This window comes from Macrobrachium nipponense, chromosome 10 (genome assembly GCF_015104395.2).
Source record: "Macrobrachium nipponense isolate FS-2020 chromosome 10, ASM1510439v2, whole genome shotgun sequence".
Classification (NCBI taxonomy): Eukaryota; Metazoa; Arthropoda; class Malacostraca; order Decapoda; family Palaemonidae; genus Macrobrachium; species Macrobrachium nipponense.
Window position 1 is genome coordinate 67,840,570 of NC_087204.1, and position 27,977 is coordinate 67,868,546.

General features: G+C 46.9%; 1 protein-coding gene across 1 annotated transcript in view; it reads left to right on the forward strand.

Annotated features, from left to right (window-relative positions):
• Positions 1-1,476: 1,476 nt before the first annotated feature.
• The window catches only part of LOC135223658 (NEDD4 family-interacting protein 2-like), a 160,720-nt gene continuing 134,219 nt past the window's right edge, over positions 1,477-27,977 (forward strand). The window contains exons 1-2 of the mRNA XM_064262315.1: positions 1,477-1,541; positions 27,381-27,540. Of these exons, the coding sequence (XP_064118385.1) occupies positions 27,432-27,540 (109 nt within the window). The 5' untranslated portion in view covers positions 1,477-1,541; positions 27,381-27,431. The remainder of the gene's footprint in view (positions 1,542-27,380; positions 27,541-27,977) is intronic.

The window sequence follows — 27,977 nt, forward strand, 5'->3', positions numbered from 1 at the left end:
AAATAATTTATTAATTAATCATTAACTATGATACACCCAAACCCCCAAACAAAAAAAAACCTTCCAATCGTTTGGTTTACATTTCAGCTCTTACGGAGGTACTGAACAAAACGCCAAGCAATCACTTTTCCTAGGACACAGCAACGCCATAAATTTTTCCATTAGTATCTGATTCTTGCAACTAACTTGAAAACCTACCAAACAGTATTAATCAAACCATTCATTTTTATTCTTTATTTCTATCTTTTACCTAATGGCAGATACCGAGTAGTTACTGATCAGATTAATGAATCAAACATATACGTAACGTAATTATTAAAAACAGTAAGAAGAATTCTAAAAAAATACGTTAATTTGTTGCGGCTTCGATGGTAGCAGTCTGATTTATTTTATATTTATGATATCTAATTTCACAATTTTTTTATTAAATGTATTGCAATGTACTCAATTTCAAATAATTATTAAGTCAACCACAAATAAATATAGTATTTTGTTTTTTTTTTATTGCTTAAGCAGCATGTTTATGTATATGTGGATTATTTAGAAACTGCTGGTCAGATAAATTTGTGCTTCCATTTTACAGATACCATTATTTCGGAGGAGGAAAGTCCTTGTGAAGAGGCATGTCTTCTAATTCAGCCACTCCACAAAATGGAAGAGGCTGCTGGCCAAGAAGCCCCAGCACCACCACCGTAATTCTGTAAAGTTTCGCATAATTTAAGAGGGTTTACATTTTAACCCAGTGATATTTAGAGGTTTACATTTAACCCATGATGATTATTTTAGAGGGATACATCTTAACCCCAGGGTTTAATTGTTCTTTTATAGTTAAAAAAAAAAAAAAATTTCATGTAACCCTGCTCATTTTACCTTTATGATATGTAGATTTCAGGGATATTCTTTAAATGTTACAGCATTTGAGGAATTATATAAAGGAATGAACTTTACAGAGTGGATTTGCTTGTCTACAAGTAAGAAATTTTATTTTATTATATATTTACTATTAGAATTTGCTCCAAGTAAAATTTTCCTCAGGAATTATAGGTTCAAGTGAATATTTGGAAAGTGTAGTATTGTTTATCTATATTGTATGTATATTGTTTATCTATATATATTTAATATTTTTTTAAGTTAGTTTTTATGCATGAATATTGATTTTTGGTATTTTTGAGTTTCATTCATCTGGAAGTCATGACACAAAAAATATTTCTTAATGTTTTGACTTAGTACTTGGTGGTCAGGTTTTGGGATTGTTTGTTATTTTCGTAGTATCATTTAAATATCACTTGCAGGCAACAGGCACTTCTGAAGGCAGTTTTAGTGAAACAAGATCAGAGATGAAATCCCTCCTCCCAAACTGACTTACATGACTCCTCCTCCTTATGAGGAGTGTGACAGTGGAGAGGCACTCACTACATCCATGACAGTTCCACTGACCACTGGATCTTCTGAGTTGCAGCCCCCTAGTTATGAAGAAGTGCAAGAGATTTGAAAGCAATGGAAGCTCAAGATTCTGAGTATTTCCATTACCACATTTTGGCGTATGTGTTCAAATGTTTTTTAAATTGCATGCAATGTGTACCTCTCAAAAAAAAAAAATCATACAGTCAGAACAGTTTATCTTTTACTTGACCATACTAGTAGTATTCTCTCTCTCTCTCTCATCTCTCTCTTCTCTCTCTCTCTCTCTCTCTCTCTCTCTCTCTCTCTCTCTCTCAGAATAAAAATAGAAATAAGAACATACACCATAGGGAATTTGTTTTTATGACAGGTTAAGCATTGTTTCTTTCGGAAATTTCGTTTTTCGATGACAGGTTAAGCTTTGTTTGATACTCTGTAAAATAATATTATTGAGTTCTTTGTGGATGTTATTAAGTACTAACATACTTGAATCAGGGAGAATTCCTTTGGCAATAGCTGGTGTCTATCATTGAAGCTTGTTAACAATGTACCCCAGGTGTGAATTCAATGAAGAAAGAATCGTAACCTGTGTGAACGCTGCATTTTCTTTGCAGTCCTACCAGCAAGTTCAGAGGTCTCCTTTACTGCCTGTGGTCATGAAACTTGACTTTAGTTGAGAGGCATAATTATACATTGTTCATACGCGAACAAACCTTTGGTCTTAAACAATAATAAGGATAATTTCTAGCGCGTAGCTGGATCCGGTTAAAAAGCAGATGAAAGCAAGGAATCTTGTGATATCTGGCAACGCATGCATAGCTCGGGTGAAGATGGTCAAGACCACGCAACTATGCCAGTACGTCAGTCTTTTCATTGACCGCCTGGGCGAGAGTTGTGTTAACCTCTCTTGGCCTTTTCCCGGTTCATTGCCCATTTCGATCGTTGTGTTTAGTGTGTGCATGTGTGTGACTGATATGGCTTTTCTGCTCCTTCTCGGCCTCGTCAACGTGTGCCCTGGAATTCCAGGTTTTCTGTGTTCTCTTTTTTTTGTTTTTGGCTTCGGCAGTGACTGACCCCCACATCTTGTGCAGTAGGTGTCGTTCTAATTTTTGTACCATAACGAATCCTTGCACGGAATGCCGGGCATGGCTAAAGAGCAGTGGAAGTTGTTTTATAGCAAGAGAGAACATCGGAGTTTCAACTCATCTTACACCTTGGACGGTCTTTCGCCCCTTCCCGATGCTTCATCTCCTGCAGTATTAACACCCCCGTAATAGCGTTGTTCCTGTGTCTCCTTCCTTTTCCATTGATTTGTCGCTGGAAGTATCGGGGGGAGGCCACCGGACTGATGTTTGTAATGTCGCCCCTTCTTGTTCGGGAGTTAATGTGATTCCCAGGAAAGGGGGTGGCTTTTTTATCATTCTCTGTTCTTCAGAGTCGGAGGCGTCCAAATTGGCAGCGATTTGGAAGATGCTTGGGCTAGGGGTCCCCCATCCTTGGAGGGGTTGCTGGCGCATTTTATGGAGGCTCGCACCCCCCCTCCTCGGGCTGGCCAGGCCATCCCCCCTCCTCCCGGCCTCGTCTGAGTGGGTAGCTGAGTCGGACCATCTTGTATTGCTCCACCAGTGACTGCTGCTTGCCTCTTCGAGTCAAGAGAGATGCCATGGCGTCAGCCCTGTTGATGATGTCACGGGATCAGTCTCTGTGTATTCCTCCGCCAGTGGCATCTGATTCACCTGCACACCGAGGGGAAGCTGTGACATCGCCACCACTAGTGACGTCACTCCCATCAATGACGTTTCTCCCAGTCGTCTCCTCTGCTCTGCCTCTCTCAGCCGTGACGTCATCCCTGCCGCCTGGTTCGCTACATCTCCCTTCCCAAATCATCTCTTCAGGTTCCTTTGTTGGGGCACATTCAGTCGGTCTTGCAGAAGGTTAACGCCTCTGTTTCGGACAGGGACGGTTCGCTTCGCTCTAAGGGCTCTACCAAGCTAACTAACCCCACCTCTCATGAGACGTAGGAAGTACTATGCTACAAGCTCTGCTTTTTTTATGTCACGCCATCTTAACCCAGACGTCATTCGCCTGAAGCCGGGATTGACTTTGGAGCAGGTGAGGTCGGGTGGTCTCCGTCCTTGTCTCCGCAAGATGCCTCAGCGTTGGAATCTACGGCGGCCTCCATGTTGCAGATGGTTTCTTGGCTGGACTTCTGGTCTGTGGTTATTACCAAGATAGCTTCTGACAGGTCCCCGGAAGAGTTGGTGTGTGCATCCTCGCTTGCCAGTCTGTTGGAGTCCGGGGGCAAGGCGTTTTTATATATGGTTCACCTCATGCTAATTTTAAGGGCTAACCACCTCCTGATTAGATGAGACGCGGCTTTATCTTGGATAGAGATCACTTGATACGGAGTCCTTGCTGGCATTGAGGAACGGAGGTCTGTTGGAGTCCCAATATTTGTTTCCTCGGACAGAGCTCGAGAATGTGATAGACCGGCGCCGGGCTGACACCAAAGAGACTGGTGCACTAGGCCGTGTTAAGTCAGAGTCTCGTCCTTGGAAACATCTGGCTCCTCCTCCTCCCCCTGTCCAGCAGCAGTCAAGGAGATTGTTGCCTGGTAGGCCGTCGAGGACATAGAGTTCAGCAGGGCCTTCCCATTTGACTCAGCCTAGGTCAGAGGATCAACGCCCCTTTCGCTCTCGTTCCTTAGGCCAAGAAGGGACCCAAGGGGCAGGGGTAAAGGTAGGTTAGGCACTTCTCCCTCTCCTGCGCCACGGGTGGGGGTTGCCAGGTGGGCCATTGGGCCAAGTGGCAGAGTTATGGGGCGGAGAAGTGGGTGGTAGATGTCCTTCGGGTGGGGTACCTACTGCCATTCGACTTCTCTCCTCCTTTGTTGGACAAGCAGCAGCTCAGGAAGGCATATCCTCCAGATTCTCTGAAGTTCTTGGCTCTTCAGGAGGAAGTGCAGAAAATGCTGGACAAGGATGCAATAGAGGAAGTGGTGCGTCTGTCCCCGGGGTTTTACAGTCACATCTTCTTGGTGCCCAAGGTGTCGGGAGGATGGAGGCCTGTGATTGACTTATCTACCTTGAATCACTTCATCAGGAAGACATGGTTCAAGATGGAGACCCCGCGCTTGGTGTTGGCAGCCGTGAGGGAAGGCGACTTGATGCTGTCAATAGACTTAAGGGACTTGTACTTCCAAATCCCTGTTCATCCGACGTCCAGGAAGTTCCTTCGCTTCTCTCTTGGGAACATTGTCTTTGAGTTAAAAGTCTTGTGCTTCGGACTGACGACAGCCCCTCAAGTGTTCACATGGATCTTCTCTCTCTTGTCAAGTTGGGCCCATGCTCTGGGGATCCGTTTGCTGAGGTACCTTGACGATTGGTTAGTCTTGGCAGTTTCCAGGGAAAAGCTGCTGCAGGACGGGGATCGTCTACTTCTGTTTCTGTCCTGGATCTGAGTCATATTAGTCAACCTGGGAAAAGTCGCCAACCTCGTACCCAGTGAAAAGATTCTCTACCTGGGCATGGTCATCGATATGACAGTGGCAAAGTTTTCCTGTTGGATCAGAGATTGGAGAAGTTGTGGGTGTGGCGCGCAACTTCCTGTCAGAATCGCATCAGTCAGCTCATCAGTGGCAGGTTCTTCTAGGACTGTTGTCTTCCCTGGAGAAGCTGGTCCCTCATGGGCGTCTTCATCTTTGGTCTCTGCAATGGAGACTGGGAGAATTCTGGTCTCCGGCAGGGGACTCGCCCCTGTTAATGGTTCCTCTGTCTCTGGAAATGAGAGAAGACCTTCGTTGGTGGTTGGACGACCGAAATCTGTTGAAGGGTGTCCCTCTGCGTTCTCTTCCACTGGACTTCCTTCTATTCTTGGACGCCTCCCTCGCAGGTTGGGGGGCTTAATTAGGCGGCCTCATTGCTTGAGGCATTTGGAGTTTGGAGGACAAGCAGCAACACATCAACATCTTGGAGTTGAAGGCAGCCTTCCTGGGTCTGAAGGAGTTTTGGGAGAAGGTAGAAGGTCATTCTGTCGTTCTCATGTCGGACAACACCACGGTGGTAGCCTATGTGAACAAACAGGGAGGCCTGGTTTCTTGTCAACTTCATGCCTTGACCATCGAGGTTCACCAGTGGGTGGTCAGTAATTCAATAGAGCTCTCAGCCAGGTATATCCCAGCCAGGCAAACGGAATGTGGTCGCAGACAAACTCAGTCGCCGGGATCAGATCCTAGGCACAGAGTGGTCCCTTCATCAAATGGTGGCAGACAAGCTTTTCCAGATTTGGGGGAGACCCATGCTGGACCTTTTTGTGACTTGCTTCAACAGGAAGCTGGAGATATTCTGTTCAGTGGTTCCAGATCCTTTAGCTTTGGCAGAGGATGCATTCCAACATCCGTGGGACAACCTGGAGGTGTATGCCTTCCATCCGTTTTGTTTCAGGTCCCGAACAGGCTAATGAGTTCACAGGGTCTCAGGATGACTTTGGGTAGCCCTCTGGCCTCATGCAGAATGGTGACCCATATCTGCTGTCATCGTTGTCAGAGGTTCCGAGGGAGATTCCCCCTTGGTCGACATCTCCCTGTGTCAGCCCCATACAGAAAGGTTCCACCCGTCAGCCAGAACCCTCCCTCTCTTCACGGTTGGAGGCTATCAAGTATCTCCTCCGAGTGAGAGGCTTTTCTCAGAGAAGAGTCTTAAAAAGTTGACCTCCACGTTTTACCAAGGCAAAAGGTGGTTTGAGGGAGGAGAAAGAGAAGAGGGTTTCAGTCTTTGGTGCACTAAGTGCAACAGTATAATTTAGTTGATAACTATATTCAAACAAAAATAAATAAAACAGTAAAGCTTTTCAACCATAAAATTTAGTGTAAACGATGAATAAAATGATATGTCATTGCAGTAACACACAACTAATTTGAGATAGAGGGGCGGGGGGGGGCATTTATATTGTGGAAGAATCAAGTTATAGGCATCGTGATATTGCATTGTTGAGGAGAGGAGGAAGAGACAGTAAAAACATTACTGTATTTTTGTATGTACGTAAAAAGCAGTACCAATGTACATAAGAACATAAAATGGAATTTTGCAGTAAATGTAACATAAGATAAAACATGAAAAACAAAATCAAGTGCAATAGTGATAAAAAAAAACCTCTTACTTGAGCAGTGTTTGGTGTGCTGAGTGAGACGATAGAGAGGAGAGGAGAGGAAGAGGATGAACGGTCGGTGGGTTATTGGGTGGGAGATGGGTTCTGCTTCCCACTGACTTACCAGCAGGATGTGATGATTATTCGCCTATATCTTCCACTTACACAATTTACTCAAATTACTTCTTTTTGTTACAGTCCAATACTTACTGACAATTACTTTTTATGATTTTTTATCACTGTACAGTAGGGCCTCGATAATCGTGAAGGTAGGCCCAGCAACCCCCCCGTTATTAACCCTTAAACGCCGACTGGACGTATTTTACGTCTACATTTTTTGTCTCTCGGGTGCCGACTGGACGTATTTTACGTCGACATACACAGTTTTTTTTAAAAATTCGCGGAAAAATACTTTTAGGCCTACCAGCCGAAAACTCTTGAATCACACGCCTTGGGGGATGCTGGGAGTTCACGGATCAAGGTGTCGTTTTTGTTTACACAATCGTTACGCAGGGCGCGCAAGCGCGAATTTCTTTCTTGCCCTACTAAAAAGTATCTGTGACACATCTCGGAAAATTATTTCGTCACTTTGTTACATAATTTTTTGACCATCTTTTAAATTAGCGGTACATGGACTATTATATATGAAAATGTGCGCATTTTTACGTAGAATACAACAAAAAAATACTCATGATTGTAGCTTTTATCAGTTTGAGATATTTTCATATAAATAACGATAAGTGCCAAATTTCAACCACCCTCGGTCAACTTTGACTCTACCGGAAATGGTCGAAAAACGCAATTGTAAGCTAAAACTCTTATTGTTCCGACACGGCATACAAACCTTCGGTCCTTTTACAATAGGAAGGTACTAGCGGCAGCTGGATAGGTCGTAAGCTTTCGAACAAGGGGTTCGGTAGTTAACTGCTTGTCCGACAGGCGCGCTGCGCGACGATGGTAGGTAAACAAATCACTTTTGCTTTCGGCCTGCTGGCGTGTGGACGTGTATCATCGCTCTCTGCGCTTCATCGTCGTTTGCTTTCGCATGATTGTGTTTTTCTTTTTCTATTTATCTAGTGAAACTGAATTGTAAGTACAATCATTTCATTGAATTCAATTGTGAATTAAAGGATCTTGGTTTCACCACGCCCTCCGATTACCCGAGTGCCGGGGGACTGAAGGGCGTAAGTGCGGGAATTCATTTTCCCAGAAATGATCCTCGTATTGTGTATGCTCGGTGCCGAGGGCGGGAGCGCTCGCTCCGAGCGTAGATTGGGTTGGAAATGTGTAGATGAAAATCGTAAGTAAGTGCTCTTTTCATTTATATTTTTTGACCTGTATGCGTTGCCGAACGAATGCGCTCGGCACGGAAAACTTATTCCAGTATGGAAGTGGAATCGCAAGTACAGTATTCTTTTTCATTTTCATATATTATTTTGATTGTAGCAATACTCATTTTGGATCAGTGTCCGAGCTTACCCGGAAATTGGAAATTGATCCTTCCCCCTTTTTATTTTTGAATGAAGTGAAATCGCAAGTGCAGTTCTTTTTCATTTTCATTTTTTATTGAGATTGCATTGTTTACTGGGATCAATGTTTCCGCTATTCCCGGGAATTGATCCTTCCCCTTTTTTATTTGTATGAAGTGAAATCGCAAGCGCAGTAGTCTTTTCATTTTCATATATTTTTTGATTGCATCAAGTCATTATGGATCAAGGTTTCCAGAAACCTTGATCCATAAAGGTAAGGAATGGATCCTTTCACCCTTGCGCTCGGTACCGAGGGCGCAAAATGCGCTCGATCCGAGCCCTTATTCATTGTGAACGTGAATCGTAATGCAAGATGCATTTCATTTTATTCCTTATTTTTGATTGCATCAATATTTATTTGGTTCAAGTTCCGCTCAGTCAGGGAATTGATCCTTATGCCTTGCCATTCGGGGCCGATGGCACGATTGCTCTCGGGCTCTTATATTGTTGTTGGGTACATGGGTATGTGCGGGGGTGGGGAACGAGAACCCCCCCCCCCCCGCTCAGCTCCCACAGATGGCCCTTCCCCTTTGGGGGGGGGGGAGGTTATCGGCGTTCTTCTCCTCGCCCGATCCGTCGAGCGCGCGGGGGAGGGCGCTCGGTGCCCGATGTACAATTGTATTAGGGGTCTTCCACTCGTTCGAGAGGGCTCACTACCCCCCGCGCGAGGGGACTTCCCCCCCACTAATCGCTACTACTGTTATTTCCGCAGGTGCTACTGCCACGAGGGTGGACCTTGGTGAGGTATGGGCGTCCTTCCATTTGCAGGGCTGCTAGTGTCCAGGGGCTGCGGTTCTATGTCTGGGCCTACTGCGGTCACCCATGGAGTGGTGACCACGCAACCAGTGACGACGTCCCTCCTCACCTGGTGTTACTCGCCTCACGTGGTAAACAGTCTTGCCTACAGCCGCTGTGAAGTGCCGTTCGCCGTACCGAGAGGGGGGCGTGCCGCCGCCGCTCGTGGTTGACGCGCTGCAGCGACCACACTTTCCGCTGCCCTAGAGCTCGCCCCTGGACCTGCCGCCGGTACCAGGATGTTGCTGGCTGCTGCTCCACTTCCTGTGTTTCCGGTGCTGCCTGCCGTACCTGCCGATTCTGGGCTGACTGTCCCATGCAGTTGCTACGCTGCTGTCCCTGCCGTTGCTGCGCTGGCTGTCCCTGCCGTTGCTGCGTTGGCTGTCCCTACCGATGCTGTGCTGGCTGTGCCTGCTGTTCCTGAGATGCCCATACCTGCTGATGTCGTAACCCTGTTCGTCGTGGTACTACCCCAGACTTTGGTCTTTCTGTACAGGTGCGTCCGGGCCCTGTGGCTTCGGCTACAGCAGCCCCGGCTCCGCCCTGGATAGCAGATCTTACGTCTGTCCTGAGGAAGCTGACGAAGAAGAGGAGGAAGGTGTCGTCGTCGTCGTCTTCATCTTCTTCATCGTCGTCGGCTGCCGCCTCTTCCCCTTCGACTTCTAAGGCTTCACAGCCGAGGAAGAAGAAGGTTGCCTCCTCCCTCCTAAGAAGTCCTCCCTCGGGAGCTTCTCGGGACCCGTCGTCACCTCGGTGGGACGGGAGGGTTCCTTCCGCTGGTCCTCCTGCTCCTTCGCCTTCGGGAGCGGGGCCCGTCTCTTCTTCCGCAAGGAGAAGACTACGGGGACCAGAGGGGTACCGGCTAACAACGGTACTCCCTCGCCTGGTGTCAGTGGTTCTGCCACTGCATCAGGGTCCGTCTCGGCCTCTCGTTCGCGCGGGAGGTACCGAGTGTACGGTCGCCTACCAGCGACCGTGCAGCCAGGAACCAGACCTCTGAGTCCGCTCAGCGTCAGGTTCACGGCCACGGGGCGGAAGACTGGTGGACAGCCGCTCATGCGCCACTCTCACCAGAGGCAGCTCTCACTCTCGCTGGCGAACAGCTGGCTACCACGGGGACGTGACGGTCCACGAACGACCACGGGCTCGAGGCTGGGAAGAGGTCCTCCCGTTCGCCGGTTGCCAGCCACGGCTGGAACCAGCGACGTGACGTGCCGTGAGGACAAGCACCGGTCTCACGTGACAGTGCGGAGCCTGCAGGTCGCCTAACCGTCGCTCTCACAGAAAGCGACCGGGTACGGCAACCTAGCACCAGCTCTTCTGACACTCGAGATCGGGGCCGCTGTGCTCAGTCCAGCCGTTCTCCACAGCGAGACGGTTCGACCAGGCCTGCAGCTCGATCGCCACCGCTGGGTTCGACGATCGCCTGCAGCCCTCCAAGCCTGCTGGTTCTGCCAGCGAGCAACGATGGGAGCGTCAGGTCTGCCTCTCCCGTACCTTCAACCACCGAGGGGACACCCGGGAGGAGCGAGGTATTGAGGAGTGGATCGTGAGGGGTGCGCCCCTCATGATCCCAACCACAACGCCCTACGTGCCAGGCACGGTTCTTGACCGGCCAGGGCGTATGCGCAAGTGGATGGTGGGGAAGACCGAGAGGGCTGTCGCTGTTTCCCCCTTCTTAGGAGGAAGGTTCTCGGAATATGCTCTTGTTCGAAGGGCTTAACGGTCCCACTCTGCAAGATGCTGTGACTTCCGAGATCCAGAGGAACTTTGACGAGGTTACGGCGCTGATTCGTCAGCACAATGACCGGGCGGGGAAGGATCGCCGCTCCCACCAGCAGAGCCACGTCTCGGCTCGAGTCGTTTTGGGGCCCGAGAGGGAACCAAACTCGACGTGGGTCGACGGCCCTGGCCGCGATCGGAGCTTGCCGACTGTGTTGAACCAGGTAGTCTCTCGTCTCCGGACAAGAAGGCTCTCTCAGTTCTGGACGGTCGCCAACAAGACTACTTCACCTCCTCTACTGCGACAGAGGCGTTTATACGTGTCCTTCGGACACCGTATTTAAATACCCCTTCGGTCCTCCTGAGGTTTCGACCTCGACGAGGGACTGGAATGAGTCGGAGCGGTATCGGCTCTCTACTGTCAGGTGTCGATCAGCCCCACCCAGACGACGTTCACAGTGGCGGCAGACACTTACCTACAGTATGAGTTCGTAACCCTCCTCGGGAAAACGTTTTCTCCTGACGATACGTTTTCCCAGGCTCTGAGAGGCCATCGCCGTAAGGCGATGGCTGCTCCTTTTCTTCTCCAACTGCTAGATCCGCTGGGAAGGCGAGCCAGTATCCAATTCCTCCCCCATTCCCTCTCTCCTTACGGCTACGAGGGAAAGGGGAGGGATCCTACAGAGATTTCTCTGTAGATCCCACGTTAGGGGCTGCGCTACCGGGGGGACCCTTCCTTCGGGTCCTACCTGACGTAAGCCCCGGTCATTGAGGAGGGATCCTGCCCCTTTCTCGATTTCTACTTTAGGGAATCGAGAGGACACCACGAGCCGATATCGTCTGACGAATTCGGTGGGGGGTTTCGCAGAGTGCTTAGAATTCTACGGAATTTCTAGCGCACTCAGAGTGTTCGAGTTTTTTACGATCTCCAAACACTCAAGGCGAGACCACGGTCCAAAGTGAGCGAGAATCCCGATAATTGTTACACGATAATCGGGGAACCTCGCTTTATGCTCGAATTCCTGTAATTTCTAGCATTTGGAAGAAGACCGCTGCTGAAAGAAGAGTATCTCACAGTAGGCGCTTAACCTGGAATAGAGAAGAACGGACGGGAACTTCCAGTTTGGCTTGAACTATCGTCTTCGGTATTCTGTTCACCATTTGAAGCTTTCTTTGGGAAAGACTTCTCCTTCACTCTCTTGAATAAGAGAACGAACGAAGGCGGTCGATCTCCAATCCTTATTCTCATTCCTCGAGGGGAAAAGAATTTAGGATGGAGGTCGTGGTACAGAACCTACAAATATACTACGTATATTACCCTCTAGCGACATGATTCTTTAACAGTTGGAATTGTCCGTGGGGTAGGCGCATACCGTAGTTAACTCTACGGTTTGTGACCGAGACGAATTGTATCTTAATTGAACTGCAACTCGGGGGGTTGCCTGCAACCTCCCAGCAGTTATCAGTTTCGATTTTAGATACTTGGTATTGTCATGACAAACACCAAATCAGCTTTTGTATTTACCGAAATCCGTTTCGGTTTAAATATAATTGCTCGAGCGTATTCTTTATGCTCGATGGTTCTAGCCGAACGTATTCCTTCGTGGAATAATGGATTACCTGGCAACTCAGGATGACGAGTCACGAGAGCTACTGCGTATTGAACTGCCTGATAGCGGCTCAGTATCAGCTAGGTCTCGGAGATGCACGGTCGGTTACGTCTCTCTCTCCCCTGGTTGGATTGACTACCGAACCGTATCTCTGCCCAACAATCATGGACTTAGGTCTCTGATTAACGGGGATTCTCGCAATAATGAAGGACCATCTACTGCTGTGACGCTCGATTTCATCGCCTTCGACATTGCGAGAATTTTCAACAGAGATATCTCTTGGACTCTGTCATCTTTCTGTTTACCGCACGGTAACAGAAGTCTGTACTAGTCAACCGCTGCATCGCACTGCGATAATGCGAATGATTTTTGCAGACATCTGAGTTTTTGTCTTCAAAATATCTCGTATTCGTAGGTGTGCAATTTCATTGCTCGCGACCCCGAATTAACAGATATGTCAGAAGACATCGCCTACTCTCCGACCTGACAGCTCTACTTCCAAATGTTCAGCCCATGAGAAGCAGTTCTTCAGGCAGTAGTTCCCTGTCTTCATTACTGGAAGCGCTCCGCTTTTATTGCAACTACGATCCTCGCCGGACAGCAATCAATAGCGGTTAGCGTTCTCAGTCTTTGTAGCACAGGTTCAGAATCTTGAGAATCCTTCTCTCGGTTCAGCTGTGAAGACGTAGGTTGCATTTTCTGTACACCTTCGTCTTCAACGTCACATATGTTGTTTCTCCTTACCCGAGAATCAACTATACTAGAGATATCTTGCCATCAGGACCTCGGTCTCTAGAAGCAATTGACTTTCGCCTGTTGGGACAAATGCCTTATAGAGTCATCACCTTGCCTTCTGGCATCGGTGACGAACAAATTATTTGTTTAGTCTCTTTGGCATAACCCTGTTAAGGCGAAGGTCACGTGACTTGCTCGGGTGCTTGGACAACTTGCCTCCTACCTGAACGCAGTCAGTAGGCAGCTGTCAGAGCGCCCAAGTCTGTTACGAACTTCGCTGTGGACTTAGTTCGGTTGTTCCATAACAATCTTTTCTTCGTCCTAACGGCTTGTCACAGTACCCATACCATCGACACCCACCATTGAGTGTCGGTGTCCTATCCACTACCGAGAACAACAACTTCGCTGCAGACGGATAGACCAGTATGGGTACAGGACATCACCGAAGTCGAGAAGAGGGATAGGTCATACGACAATTCCCTTCTTTTCCTCTGAGGTAATTGCATGACTTTGCCTGCGAAGTCAGCATCCAGGGGATGGGGATTCGTGACGCTCGATTTCGTACCGAATTCGTAGCGAAGACTCTGAACCCTTCGGTTCCTGACGATCGGTTAGAGTCCTTCACAATCCCCTCCCTAATGGGCTTCAACGCCTTCGATGCGAAGGAGATGCTGCTTTGTCCTGTGAAAGCGCGACCGCGCTTTCTGAAGAAACTCGACATCCCAGCGGAGTGTTGAAGACTCTTCGTCAGCACAAGATGACCTAGAAGTACACTCCCTCGAGTTACACAAGAACTTCTCCGTGGCGCAGGCTGAAGGCAGGGGTCTGGTACAACCAGACCACTGGCACCTCTTCCTACCTTTTGGATATTGCCCACAGGTCCTTGGATCGTTTTCCTTAGGACCCGTGGTGGCTGCTCAACACGTTGTCTAGCTAACCCAGACCCTAGCAGGCTGAACGCATCGAGTCCTGGTGTGACTGTAAGAATAGATAAGTGAATGAGAGAGGTGACTGGCTTCTCTTCCTATCTTTTTCTACCCCTCTCTACCTGTGGGTAGAGGGATACGGTCAATCACCTTGCTGGATAAGGACGAGATGCCGGTGAGCTACTCGACAGAGCCCCATCCTATCCCTTTCACTAGGGATGGGAGCAATATCCACCACTTCCTCCTACAAGGGGGGGGAAGTGGATGCCAACAAGAGACAAACCATAACGTTGTTGCCTCTTGCAAATAGGAACTTGTTCTTGTTTGCTGGTACGAAGAGATACGCTTGCCTCTCTCTTTAGTACTTGGTCAGAGGTCTGACCATTGATCCTGCGGTGCACACCCCGATCAATCGGACAGAGGCTTGGATCCCTCCCTCGCTCTTACGACCAGGGAGGCTTCCAAGGTTGGGCGAACACCAGTCTGTTCACAAAAGACTCAGATTCCACCCACCAAGAAGTGAGTCTTCTATTGTAAAAGGACCGAAGGTTTGTATGCCGTGTCGGAACAAATGACAATTTGTCCAAAATTGCATTTTTTCCTAACTATACAAACCTGAGGTCCTTTTACACATAGCCCCACCTCATGCCACCCCTCACTCTGCAGTTTTTTGCTTGGGCCAAAAGCAAAAGTGATTTGTTTACCTACCAGTCGCGCAGCGCGCGCCTGTCGGACAAAGCAGTTAACTACCGAACCCCTTGTTCGAAAGCACTTACGACCTATCCAGCTGCCGCTAGTACCTTCCTATTGTAAAAGGAACCTCAGGTTTGTATAGTTATGGAAAAATGCAATTTTGGACAATTGTCATATTTTAGTAATATTCAATCATTTAACTTAATTTTGCAACTAATTGGAAGTTCTCTCTAGCACAATATTTCGATTTATGGTGAATTTATGAAAAACGTTTTCTTTACGTCCGCGCGGTAACTCTTCCGAAAATAATCATACATCGATTGTGGTAATGTTTGCACCATTTTAAATTAGCCGTTATTTAAAGTTTTATATATGAAAATGTGCGCAATTTCATGCACAATACAACTAAAAAACAACCCATGGTTGTAGCTTTATCAATTTTGAAATATTTTCATATAAAAAATGATAAGTGACAAATTTTCAACCTTCGGTCAATTTTGACTCTACCGAAATGGTCGAAAAAACCAAAAAAAACGCAATTGTAAGCTAACCGGCTTATATTTCCTAGTAATATTCAAGCATTTACCTTCATTTTGCAACAAATTGGAAGTCTCTAGCAAAATATTTCGATTTATGGTGAATTTATGAAAAAAATAACATTTGCTTTACGTCCGCGCAGTAACTCTTCCGAAAAAATCATACGTGCGATTGTGGTAATGTTTGCACCATTTTAAATTAGCCGTTACATAACGTTTATATATGAAATGTGCGCAATTTCATGTATAATACAACAATAAATAGTTGAAGGTTGTAGCTTTTCTCATTTTCGAAATATTTGCATATAAATCACGATAAATAGAAAAAAAAACCACGTTCGGTCAAATTGACTCTACCGAAATGGTCGAAAAACGCAATTGTAAGATAAAACTCTTACAGTCTAGTAATATTCAGTCATTTATCTTCATCGTGAAACAAATTCGAAGTCTCTAGCACAATATTTTTAAATTTATGGTGAAATTTTAAAAAAACTTTCCTTCCCTCCGCGCGCATATTCTCCGCCACAAATCTCCGAAATGCGTAAGTCCCATTCTCGGATATTTGCCTCCCACTCCATTTCATATTAGGCATTTCATAGAGTTTTATATATGAAAATGTGCGCAATTTCATGTAGAATAAAACGAAAAAATATTTGAAAGTTGTAGCTTTTCTTATTTCCGAAATAATTGCATATAAATAAATATATATAAAAAAAATTCGACATTCGGTCAACTTTAACTTGTCAGATATGGTCGAAACTGCATTTGTAAGCTAATATTCTTACAGTATAGTAATATTCATCATTTGTCTTCATTTTGAAAGAAATTGGAAGTCTCTAGGACAATATTTAGATTTATGGTGAATTTTTGAAAAAAATATGTGTTTACTCTGCTTTTATCGTTTTACAATTATATACCAAAAATGATCGCAATTTAGTGTACATTACAACGAAAAAAAAGTAACTTGTTACCTTCAACCGTTTTGCGCACAGCGCGATTTGAATACAATTATAATATGAAATTTCGTTTATATATCGCATTATTTATATATGATAATGTAATATTTTTTATTTCTGATGGTTGCATACTAAAACTTCAGGCAATGACAAAAAAAGGAGCCAAAAATGAACTCTTAATCTTCAAACTAAGCGCGCTATGATTTTTGAAAAAAAAATATTTTTCCGCTCCCGCGCTCACTCTGAAACGTCTCCGGCACACGGGAGACAATTTTTTTTTTTACCGCTTCGGCGTTTAAGGGTTAAGTAATTACCCGTGTTTTCATCTTGGTACCCCTCCTCAAAAATTGATAAAAACTGCCTACTTTAATAGTTAACCCACCCAAGACCACTATTCCAATGTTTATAACTGCCTACTTTAGTTCAGACACCAAATATGTCTTCAACTATCACCTTAAACTAAATTCAAGATAGTTTCAAAGTTATTTTACATCATTAGCCTTAAAAATATATGTAGTATACGTGCTACTGTACATATGTTGCCTATTAGCCTATGGATTACAGCTAGAAGCCTACACATGCATGCTCATGTGGGCATCTTTTCTTCACAACACATGTTAATATATTACACGTAATAAAGTTCATCTGATGTAAGGTTCTTCCTCCCATAAGAGTAAAAGAATCGGGGCTTTTGGATGCCACACAATTAACTCGTTTATAAGGGTACAATTTTAAAAATGCAGTGAACACGACTTCAATAACATCATAAAACGCGGGCAGGCCAGTGTTGCCATATGGGAATGGCAATTTCACATCATACACAACAATGCCACCCAGCCAATTTCAACCGATTGCTCTCTTTTTTCGATTCAAACATGTTTCTAACATACACAGTGTACTTGTACATTACGTTACATGATTCCTAATAATTTCGAAACCTATTCTGTTCAATTCCTGAAAATGGTTTTGCAAGATTTTGTTCTTTTTCTTACGATATACGTATCAAACATAGTAGAATAAAAGAAATATTAAACTTTCCAGGCCGTGTTCTGCCTGGATCTGTGGTCCCTCACAGAATCCAGAGCTGCAGAGGATGCGTTCCAACACCTGTAGGACAACCTCATAGTATACGCCTTTCCTCGCTCTGCATGATTCGCAAGGTGAGCAGCAGAGTTCTGATCACCAGCAATCTTCGGATGATTTGGTGCTCAGGCCATTTGATATCCGGACCTGCTGGCTCTTCTCTCAGAGGCACCGCGAGAGATTCCCCCATGGCACAACCTGCTGTGCCAACCGCACATAGAATGGTACCACCAGGCAGTTCATTCCCTGTGTCTTCATGGCTGGCGGTTATCCACCATCTCTTGCGAATGAGAGGCTTTTCTCGCCGAGCAGCAACAGAGATGGCTGATTACCTCAGACAGTCCTCTGCAGCAGTAAACCAGGGAAAGTGGTCCGTCTTTTGTGGTTGGTGTCGCATACGGGGTCTCTCTCTGCTGTGAGCCATTCTTCAATAGGTAGCGGATTTCCTCATCTTTCTTTGCTGAGAGAAGCTCCTCTCTGTCTCGGCAGTCAAAGGCTACAGAGCCGCTCTGGCCCTAGTCCTTAAACTGCAAGGAGTCGATATTTCCTCCTCTATGGAAATATCTCCCCTAATGAGGAGCTTCAAGAGGTCTTGCCCACCCAGGGAACTCAGGCCCCCGGGGTGGGATGTGACTCTTGTCTTAAGGAGCTCGACTCGCAGACCCTACAAGCCGCTCCGAGAGTCGTCAGACAGGGATCTGACCCTCAAGACTCTTTCTGCTGGCCCTAGCATCAGCGAAGAGAGTAGGAGAACTTCATGGTCTTTCCTTCGATGTTAAACACTCGAGGGGATGGGGGATCAGTTGCACTCTATTTCGTCCCGGATTTCGTAGCGAAGACTCAGAACCCTTCGGTCCCTGATGCCAGGTGCGAGTCCTTCATGATCCCCTCCCTGGAAGACTTCACCGATAATGATGCGGATGAGATGCTGCTTTGTCCTGTGACGGTGCTACAGGGCTATCTGAAGAAAACTCGACACCTCAGGCCTGAGTGTCGACGCCTCTTCGTTAGCACCAGGGTGACCAAGAAAGGAGTGTCCAAGAATACTGTTTCTTTTTGGCTTCGTGAGGTAATCCCGAAAGCGTACAACTCCGACAGTAGTGCCGTCACCAGTACCTTTTGTCCGAGAGCCCACAAAGTCACCCGACCGTCACTCCCATCGGGACTGGACGGCTTGCACAGCTGGTAGCAGCTCCCCTGACGCACAAGACTGACGCTACTGTCCTCGGTCCAGTGCTTCCCCGCAAGGAGACTGCTGGATCAGACCTGCAGACCGGTCATCACCATGCTGGTGATTGTCTGCAGCCTCTCCATCCACCGGTTCTGCTGGTAGACAGAGCAGGAGTGTCAGATCTACCTCACCTCCCTTAACCTCATCGGCGGGATACACTGGGAGGAGCGAGGCGACCAGGGGGTATCGTGAGGAGTGTGCTTCTTTTGGTCCCGCCATGAGAGCCTATGTTCCTGGTTCGGTCTTAGGACTGGAGTGGTAGTACGCTCAAATGGTTAGAGGAGATCATTGGGGGGCTGGCGAGGACGAAGACGCTTTCCTAGACTCGTGGAGTGACCATCACCACTTTTCACATGATGGTCCCGCTGGACTGCACACGCAGAGACCAGTGCGGGCTCCCCCTTCGGTCCTCTTGAGAGGTTTCGGCCGCGACGAGGACTGGGACGCGTCGGAGGACGGTATTGGCTCTCTCCTGTCAGGTGTACGCTCAGCCCCACCCAGACGACAGTCACGGTGACCGACTGGTCTCGGTGGCGGCAGACATTTTGCCTGCAGTACGAGTTTCGTAACACTCCTTGGGAAAATGTTTTCTCCAGACTGTAAAGTTTTCCTAGACTCTCAAAGCGGCCATCACCGCAGGTTGATTGCTGCCCGTGACTCGCTTCTCCGGTTACTAGTTCTGTTAGCCAGGCTAGCAAGAGCATCCAGTCTTCCTCCCCCGCTCCCTCTCTTCCTGGAGGGACCTTCGGGTCCTACCAGAAGTACAGTGGTCCCCCCGTATTCGCGGGGGATGCGTACCAGACCCCCCTGCGAATAGTTAGAATCCGCGAATGTTTGGAACCCCTATAAAAACGCTAAAAACAGCCTATTTTGTTAGTTAAAACTTAAGAAAAACCACTAAAAATTTTCATACTTATTTTTTTAATAGTTTTATCACAAAAAAGGGCATTTTATGATTGAAAGTGTCACAAAAAACCAGGAATTTGTGGATATTTCTCATTGAAAAAATACCGCGATGCGCGAATTTTCCGCGAATAATGCGGGGGGGAAACGTTCCCGCCCGAGAGAAATCCGCGAATGTGTGAGTCCGCGAATCCGGAGGAACGCGAATACGGGGGGTCCACTGTAACTGTCTACGTTGTTGAGGAAGGATCTTGCCCATTCCTCCTCGATTTCTACGGGAATTGAGGAGGACCACCACCCGATGATTGTCTATTCGGGGTGTTTCGCTGAGTGCTTAAAATTCTTCAGAATTTCTAGCCCTCTCAGAATGTTTTTGTCTTCTACGATCTGCAAACACTTAGGCGAGACCACGGTCCAGAGTGGGCGAGATGAGAATTCCTGATAATTGTTACTACAATAATCCGAATCTCGCCGAATGCTCAAATTCCTTGGAATTTCTGGCGTCTCAGAGTGTTTTGGCTTCCCTGTATTTTTCAAGCCACACACTGTCGAGACAGACATTCCCGGTAATTGTTATTACGAACTTGGGAGTCTCGCTAAGCCATTAAATTCCTGGAATTTCTAGCGTTCGAAGGAAGGGCTGCTGCTGAAGGAAGTGTGTCTCGGGAGGGGCTAGGCCTGGATGGACCTGACGGTCCGTCGCCTCAGCATGTGGTCACCCCCGGGATACAGAGAAGAATGGGCAATAACAGTCAATCCTCCTCTCTTTTTTCCCCTTTACTTCTTGGTTATACCAGAATGAAACAAGGAAATAAGAGGAATTCAGTGGAGTTTACTCCTCGGAATTCGAACCCGATAGACTATGCTTTTGGTTTAATCCTAGTTATCTTACGAACACACGTCAATCAGTTCAGATGGATAGCGCCAAGAGTTGAATGCCTCTCCAGTGCTACTGTTTTGGGAACATCCAGTTTGGCTTAAACTAGTCGTCTTCGGTAGCCTGTTATCACCATAGAGGTCTCCCTTCGGGAAACACTCACCTTCGCTCTCTTCAGTAGAGAATGAAGGACGGTCTGCTTCCAGTCCTATTCTTGTTCCTTGAATGAAAGAGATAATTGAGGCATAGAGGTCAATGTACAGGAACCTACAAATATACGTACTACGTATATTTCTCTTGCAACATGCTTCTGTTATCAGTTGAATTGTCTGAGTAGTAGGCACATAACTGTGGTTAACTCGCTAAACTTGATGAATAGTATCTTCTCTTAATTGACCTACAACTTGGGACTGCCTTGCAAGCCTCCCAAGGGTTACCCGTTTCGATTTTGAGATACTAGTGTTATTGTTTACCAACAGCACCACAGTACGTATTTGCATTCACCGAATAGGAGGGTTTTCTACCCTCCCATTTCGGTTAAAATGCAAATGCTCTAGCGTATCTTTTTTATGCTCGATGGTTCTATCCGAACGGATCCCTTCATGGAATGGAATACCTGGCAACTCAGGATGACAAGTTTTAGCGAGAGCTAGCAATGTACGGCGCTGCCAGCCTGCCTCAGCCAGTTCTGCTTGCTCGCCGAGATGTTTCGGTTAGTCTTGTCTTTTCTCTGTCGGAGGATTGACTACTGATTCGACTCTGCCCAGCAATCACAGACTTAGGTCTCTGTTGACTGGAATTCTTGCAATACGTGTGTGACCATCTCTCCTGCATTGCATTTTGCTGTTGTGAGAATTTTTAGGCAGATTATCTCACTAGACTCACTATCATCTTTCTGTTTACCTCATGGTAACAGAAGTCTGTAGCCTAGCCTTCTGCGTCATCGCACCTGCTACTGCAATGACGCAGAATGATATTCTTCAGACAATCCGAGTTTGTCTTCTAATAGACATTTCGTATTTCGTAAGGTGTGCAATTATTCTTTGTTCACCCCAAATTGTAAATGAATAACAGAAGACTTCGCCTGTTCCCCGCCCTGCCAGCTCTGCTTCCAAGGTAAATAGAAATATCCTCCCTGATCCAGCCCATCAGGAGCAGATTTTGAGGCAGTACGATCCCTGTGTTTCATTACTGAAGACGCTCTGCTTTCATTGCAAAACTCCGACATTCTCACCGAATAGCAATGAAATAGCGGTTTAGCTTTTTCAGTCCTCTGTAAACAACAGGGATTAAAGCCGTCTTCACAGGTTGGTGTCATCGACGGAACTTTTTCTATGTTCAGAATCGAGAGATTACTTCTCTCGATTCAACTGTGAAGACGTAGGTTCGCATTCACCTTAGTCTTTCACTAGCGTATAGTATTGTTTCTCCTTAGTTGTGATTCAAGATGGATGACTTGTATGTTTGTTCTCGGTCATAATCCCTCAAAAAAGGCGGCGGGTGTCATGTTGTGACTCTTCTCAGAGGTATGACGGCTCATGAGAGCAGTCAATCGGCAGCTGTTGAAGAGTCCGAGACCATCATGAACTACGCTGTGGGCTTTGTATTGGTTTATCCAGATCAGTCATTACTTTGTCCTGTTGGCGTGTTGCTGTACCCATAAGGATCGACACCCACCATGGAGTGTCGGTGTCAGTATCCGCTGCGGACTTCCATTGCAGAAGTGTCTAATGACACGTCTTTCTCCGAGTAGTACGAGACCGTGAGAGGCTTCTCTGCAGTTGGGTAGTTCACTGGATGGGTACTTGTCATCACTCCAAAGAGTATATCGGACAGGAAGATTGATAAGGTCTCATTGCAACCATATTCATCTTTTCCTTCGGGCCTGCCCGCAAGTCCTTGGAACCTCATTTCCTTGGACCGGTGGTGGATGCTTTCAGGTTGTGTTTGCTTTCCCAGCTCCTTCAAGAGGACAAGTTGCATTTCGCGTATGGTGTGCAGTTCTAGAGGTAAGAAGGATGCGAGAGTGACTGGCCTCTACCTTCCCCACCTCATCCTTCCGTTCCTCTTCCTTCAGGTTGAGGATAGGACTTGACTTACCATGGCTGGTCGGGTAATTGATGCAGTAAGTTTACACATAGAGCTTCTTTTCTATTTTTCTTTTTCTTATCAGAATCATAGAAGCAATCCAGCTACTTCCTCTAGCAAAGGGGAGGAAGGAGACTGGCAATAACGCAAACCTTTCCCAGAACTTTGCATTAATGCCTCTGTCTCTAATATTCTTCACAGCCCATTTTCGGATGAGTTACGATTCCTCACTCATTTCGAAAAGGCCCGGAAGTCTGACTCTTGATCATGCAGCTCCTATACTCCGATCAAGTTGTCAGAGGCAGGGCATTCCTCCTCACTCTTACGACCAAAAGGAGTAGCCTAGGTGTGTAGAACTCCAGTCAGTTCTAGAGGCTCACTCATATTCCTCCACCAATCAGTGAGTCTTCCTTATGTAAAGGACCGAGGGTGGGTTTGTATATGGTGGTAGGAACAAATCACAATTTTTTGAAAGTAAATTGTATTTTCCTTAACTATACAAACCTGAGGTCCTTTACATATATTCCCACCTTGTGCCACCCCTCAATCTGAACCTGGCCCGAAAGGCAAAGTGAAGTGTTTACATCCAGGCAGGCTAGCCTACCCGCCTGCCACACGGTATTTACTGCCTAACCACCTTGTTCAAGAATTTAACGGCCGTAATTCAGCTACGCCGAAAGTAATTCCTTATGCTAAAGGACCTCAGGTTTGTATAGTTAGGAAAAAAATACAATTTACTTTCAAAAATTGTGATTTTTAGGTTAACACAAGTCACCCTTTTCCTTGGTCATGGACATGACCAGAGAAGGTGTGAGTGCATGTAAGAAATGTGGAAAAGGCTTACAAGCTCAAATGTTCATGATTCTTTGGAAGATACAAACCTGAACTATGTATAGTAGTATATTTAATCCCTCCACCAACCTTCCCTGTTTTTGTCCTTGTGGCAGAAGGAAAAAGTGAAATACAGCCAGGTAAATGGCAGGGTTTCTCCCCTCACTCAGTGTTCCCTCGGTAATATGCTTCATGCATGGAAACCAGCTTTGTTCCTACACTGTATTCAAACAGTCAGTCCTTTACATAGGAATTACTTAAGGCGAAGCCTGGATGCGGCTGCTGAATTTCAAATGAGGCAGTACGGTAGTTAACTACCGTCTGGTTTTTTGGTTTATGCCAAGAACCGGGGTTGAGCGTTCAATTTGCTTTCGGCCGCCATCGTGTGAGTGAGCACGCTTCTCTGCTCTGTGCTCTCATCCCGACTGTTTGCTAGACTTTCTCCGCTTCTTTTCCAGTGGGATTTTTCCTTGTTTTTTGTTTGTGTATGCTGTTTTCTTGGTTTTGTTTGAGGCGCACTATAAACCCTCAACAAAACTTGGATATCCAGCCCTTTTTGCCGTCTACTTCCTTCAGCCGTTGCCTGGGAGTAGACAGCAAGAAGTGTAATAAAATTAGAGCCTTGGTGGAAGTAGATCCAAATAATTTGTGTGCTTCCTGCTGGGCCATCGATTGAGATGGTAACAGGACATGTATAGTGTTGCTCATGGTCCGCTGTCCAGTGGGAGAAGGTTGCTGGGAGAAGGAGGTATGTTAGGTGACTGAAATCCTTGGTGGGGAGTGTTTCACCCCCTTCCATTCCTGTTCTTGATCCTGCTTCCTCATTCTCATTCTTGTCCCCTAGCAGTCGTCCTACGTTCGCTGCTACCCCTCTGGGTGAGGCTTCTCTCTCCTCTTACCTTTCTGATGAGTTGGGGGACAGGGAAAGGGGAGGAAGGAGCTTCGGCAGCGGGTTCCCGAGCGTGCTCTTTCTGGGATCTATTCTTGCCCTGAAAGGTCCTCCTTCAGATCAAGGGTGAACTGCTCCTCCTAACCCAACTTTTCTCTCTGCCGGTGAGGTGCCGGTGTTAGATTAGGCATGGACTTCCCTGGGCCTCGTTGGCTCCCCCGTCAGTGACAGCGCTGCTGGCTCACCTGAACCGCGCTCCCACCAGCGCTGTCACTCACTCGGTAGCTATCCCTACCACCTCCACCAACTCCCAGCCCAGCTACTTTGCTCCCCTGCACCTGGTCTGGTTGCACCAGCCAACGAGTGTGGGTGGCAGCCATCAACTGCCTTCCTTTGCTTTTCCGATGCCGCCCCCCGGGTTACTGATGTTGCCAGAAGTGACAGCGATGCCAGCCATACCCAGGGTGGGCCCTGCTTCATCGGAGTACAATCTGGATCGCTATCCTGCCCCTCTGATATCTGGACCGGCTACCATTCCCGCACTGGCCACTGTTCCCGTACCAACGCCCGTTCCCGTACCTACGCCCGTTCCCATACCTATGCCCGCTCCCAGACCTGCTTCTGCCTCTGCTACTGCCCCTGTACGCGAACTGTCTCACTCTGATTCTCCCTGGATGGCACCCACTTCGATCCTGCAGAAGCTGTCGGAGAGGAAGTCTAAGAGGAAGAGATTGAGGAAGGTGTCGTCATCATGTGTCTTCTTCTTCGTTGTCGTTGTTTCTCGTCTGTCTGTCTCCTCTCTCCTTCCTTCTTTTTTTTTTTTTAGAAGGTTTCTCAACTAAGAAAGGGAAGGTCGCCTCTCCTCCCCCTAAGAAGTCTTGTGTCAAGACTTCAGGTACCTCGCATTCCTCCTCCAGGAGGAAGACAGTTGGCTCTCTTGTCAGCTCGCCCTCTTCTTTGGGAGCAGGACCTGAGACTTTACCTTCAGAGGCAAAGGCCTTGGGAGCCCCTGGAGCATGAACGAAGGGTTGTTCTCCAGCTCTGGGTTCTGAAGGCGCTGCTGGAGGGACCGGAGACGTGTTGGGATCTCGTTCGTGAGTTTCCCTGAAAGTGCAACCTTCCATGGGAGGTAGCACATCCACTGTCAAGAACATGGGATCAGCTCCCCAGTCGGGACAGTGGCATGAAACTGGAGAAGGGATCGAGCCGCGGCTCGGACCCACCTGTGAAGACCAAGTCTGGTTCTTCATCAGGGGCCAAGTATGTTGCACCTGCCCCAAAGGAAGGAACAACGGAAGAGACGAAGAGGAGGGTCCCTGTTCAGTCCTCTTCACCAAGGGCTTCAGCCTTGAAGAGCACTGGGGTGTGTCGTGAGGAGGATGCGTGTTCTTGCCAGGCAGGGGGCCGTGTTTCTGTAGGCAGCAGCGCTGTTGGTAAGAAGACCTTGGCTCCCACCAATGCTGCTACCACCAGCGCTGCTACCAGCACTGCTACCAGCACTGCTACAGCACAGCGAGAGCAGTCGCATTCCCCTCGGGAGTCTGCATCGTCAGTACGATCGCGTTCTCTTAGACACATGCACTTGCCACTACCACTGGTTGGTACAAGTACGTGGTTCACCCCACCCGGCAACAGCGCTGCTAGGAGGAGTGAAGGCATCCGATCCACCTCTCCTATTCCCTCCACCTCCTCGGGATACACCGGGAGGGGTGAGGAGAATTTTAGAACCTCATCGAACCTACTCTGAAGTCATGGCGTATGGATCAAAGGGGTCTGGCTCGGTTCCTCCCTACGGAGGAGTAGATCGGGGATGTCCGATCCCTGCAAGGACTTGGGCCTTTACCAAGGTACTCAGACACCCCTGAGATACAGAGGACTTTGCAGAGATTGTTGCGCTGATTCGTCAGCACGACAATCTCAGGGAAGCAGCCACGACCTCCTCTGCAGGAGATCGTCCCTCTTGCCTCGAATCCTTTTGGGAACCCAAGAAGGAACCCAAAGCTTCGACAGGACTTCCATGGTCTGCTTTAGATTCGAGTCTTTCTCCATCCCCTTCCTCAGTTGACTTTGTTGATAATGACCCAGACAAGATGCTTCTCTGTCCAGTTAGAGCACTACAAGCGGCTACCTGAAGAGGACTTGACATATTCGGCCTGAGTGTCGATGGCTCTTCCTTAGCAATCGGAGGTTCCAAGAAAGAGGTGTCCAAAGAACTGTCTCTTTCTGGCTTCATGAGATGATCAGGAAGGAGTAGTCTGCTGTAGGCGATGACACCGGTACCCTTTGTCTGAGAGCTCACAAGGTCAGGGGCATTGCCCCGTCCCTCGTGTTCTGGAAGAACCTGTCAGTTCAACAGGATTTGAAGGTGGGGGTCTGGCCATGTCTGACTACTTCACCTCTCATTACCTCTAGGATATATCCCACAGGTCCTTTGGACACATTTTCCTTGGGACCAGTGGTGGCTGCTCATCAAGTTGTGTGGCTTACCCAGCTCCTTTAACAGGACAGGTTAGCACCTGGTCTCCTTGTACGTTATGATTAAGTATGAATGCAGTGACTGGCTCTTCATCATCCCCTTCATCGTACTCTTTCCCTTTGGGCAGAGAGTATGTGGGCCGTTACTTGCTGCACTGGACACAGATGCAGGTAAGACACTCCTTAGAGTAACCTTTCTATTCTTGATTTAGCAATAGAAGCACATATCTGCCCCGTTTCCTTTGTAAGGCGGGAAAGGGGACTCAGACATAGACAAACCCCATTGCTTGTTTTTGCCTTATAGTCTCCGACATTGTCCTTCGCTTTCCCTTAAGTGCAAATACCTTTCACTCTAAGGAAAATCCCAGAAGAGTGCCTCTGATCATGCAGTTCTATAACTCCGATCAGAGGTCAGTGGCAGGTTCCTCTCCTTTGTCTAAAGACCGAAAAAATAGCCCAGGTAGGCTGAACGAACAGCAGTCAGTTCATAGGAGCTCACTCAGATTTCCTCCCACCAATCAGTGAGTTGTCCTATTGTATACTGTGTAGGAACAAATCGCAATTTTTGAAAGTAAATTATATTTTTCCTAACTATACAAACCTAGGTCCTTTCCACATACTGCCCACCTCAGGCCACCCATCAATCTGTTACCTGGGCCGAAAGTAAATTGAACGCTCAACCCCGGTCTTGGCATAACCAACTACCTGATGGTAGTTAACTACTATAATGCTGCCTTGTTTGAAAATTCAGTTGCCACGTCCAGGCTTCGCCTTAAGTAATTCCTATTGTAAAGGACCTAGGCTTGCATAGTTAGGAAAACTACAATTTACTTTTAAAAATTTGTGATTTTCCTAATGGACACTCCTATATAAAAGAAGTTTGCATATCAAAGAAAAAGTTAATTTACCTTAAAGAATTACTGTATATTTGTAATTGACTTGACTCTTCTCACAGGGAAGTGGTTCTTTGGGAGGTGGAAGCAACACAAGCAGTAGTGGCAGTGGAATGCGAGTACTTCGTATATCCTCTCTAGGTGGATTAGACCCAGAGACGGCCGAAATTGCTGAGGAACAACTTCTTGGCACAGACATCATGTTCTTTGTGGCCTTTGCAGGTACATATTTATTAGCCAAAGTTTTTAGGTCAATATATTTTGATAAAAGAATACTACAGTAGTACTGATAATCACCAGATAGTTGCTGTCACTGTTGCTTAGTCTATCTTTAATGTTGGTAACTATTTTTCATCCATAATTCTTAATTTACGTATCAGGTCAGTTTTCTGTATAGAGGACACAATAAATGTTAAATCATCAAAATTTGCTTCATCACAACCTCATTAATCAGATAAGCATATATCTTAAGTCTGAGATGTTGTTTATGATCACACTACCCTTTTTTTTTTCAACTGTTTTGTGTGTGAGAAATTCTCTCTCTCTCTCTCTCTCTCTCTCTCTCTCTCTCTCGCTCTCTCTCTCTCTACTTATAGGTAGGTATGCAAGTGCAGGATTTAATGCATAGTTCATTTCTCACCCAGTGCAGATAAATGATA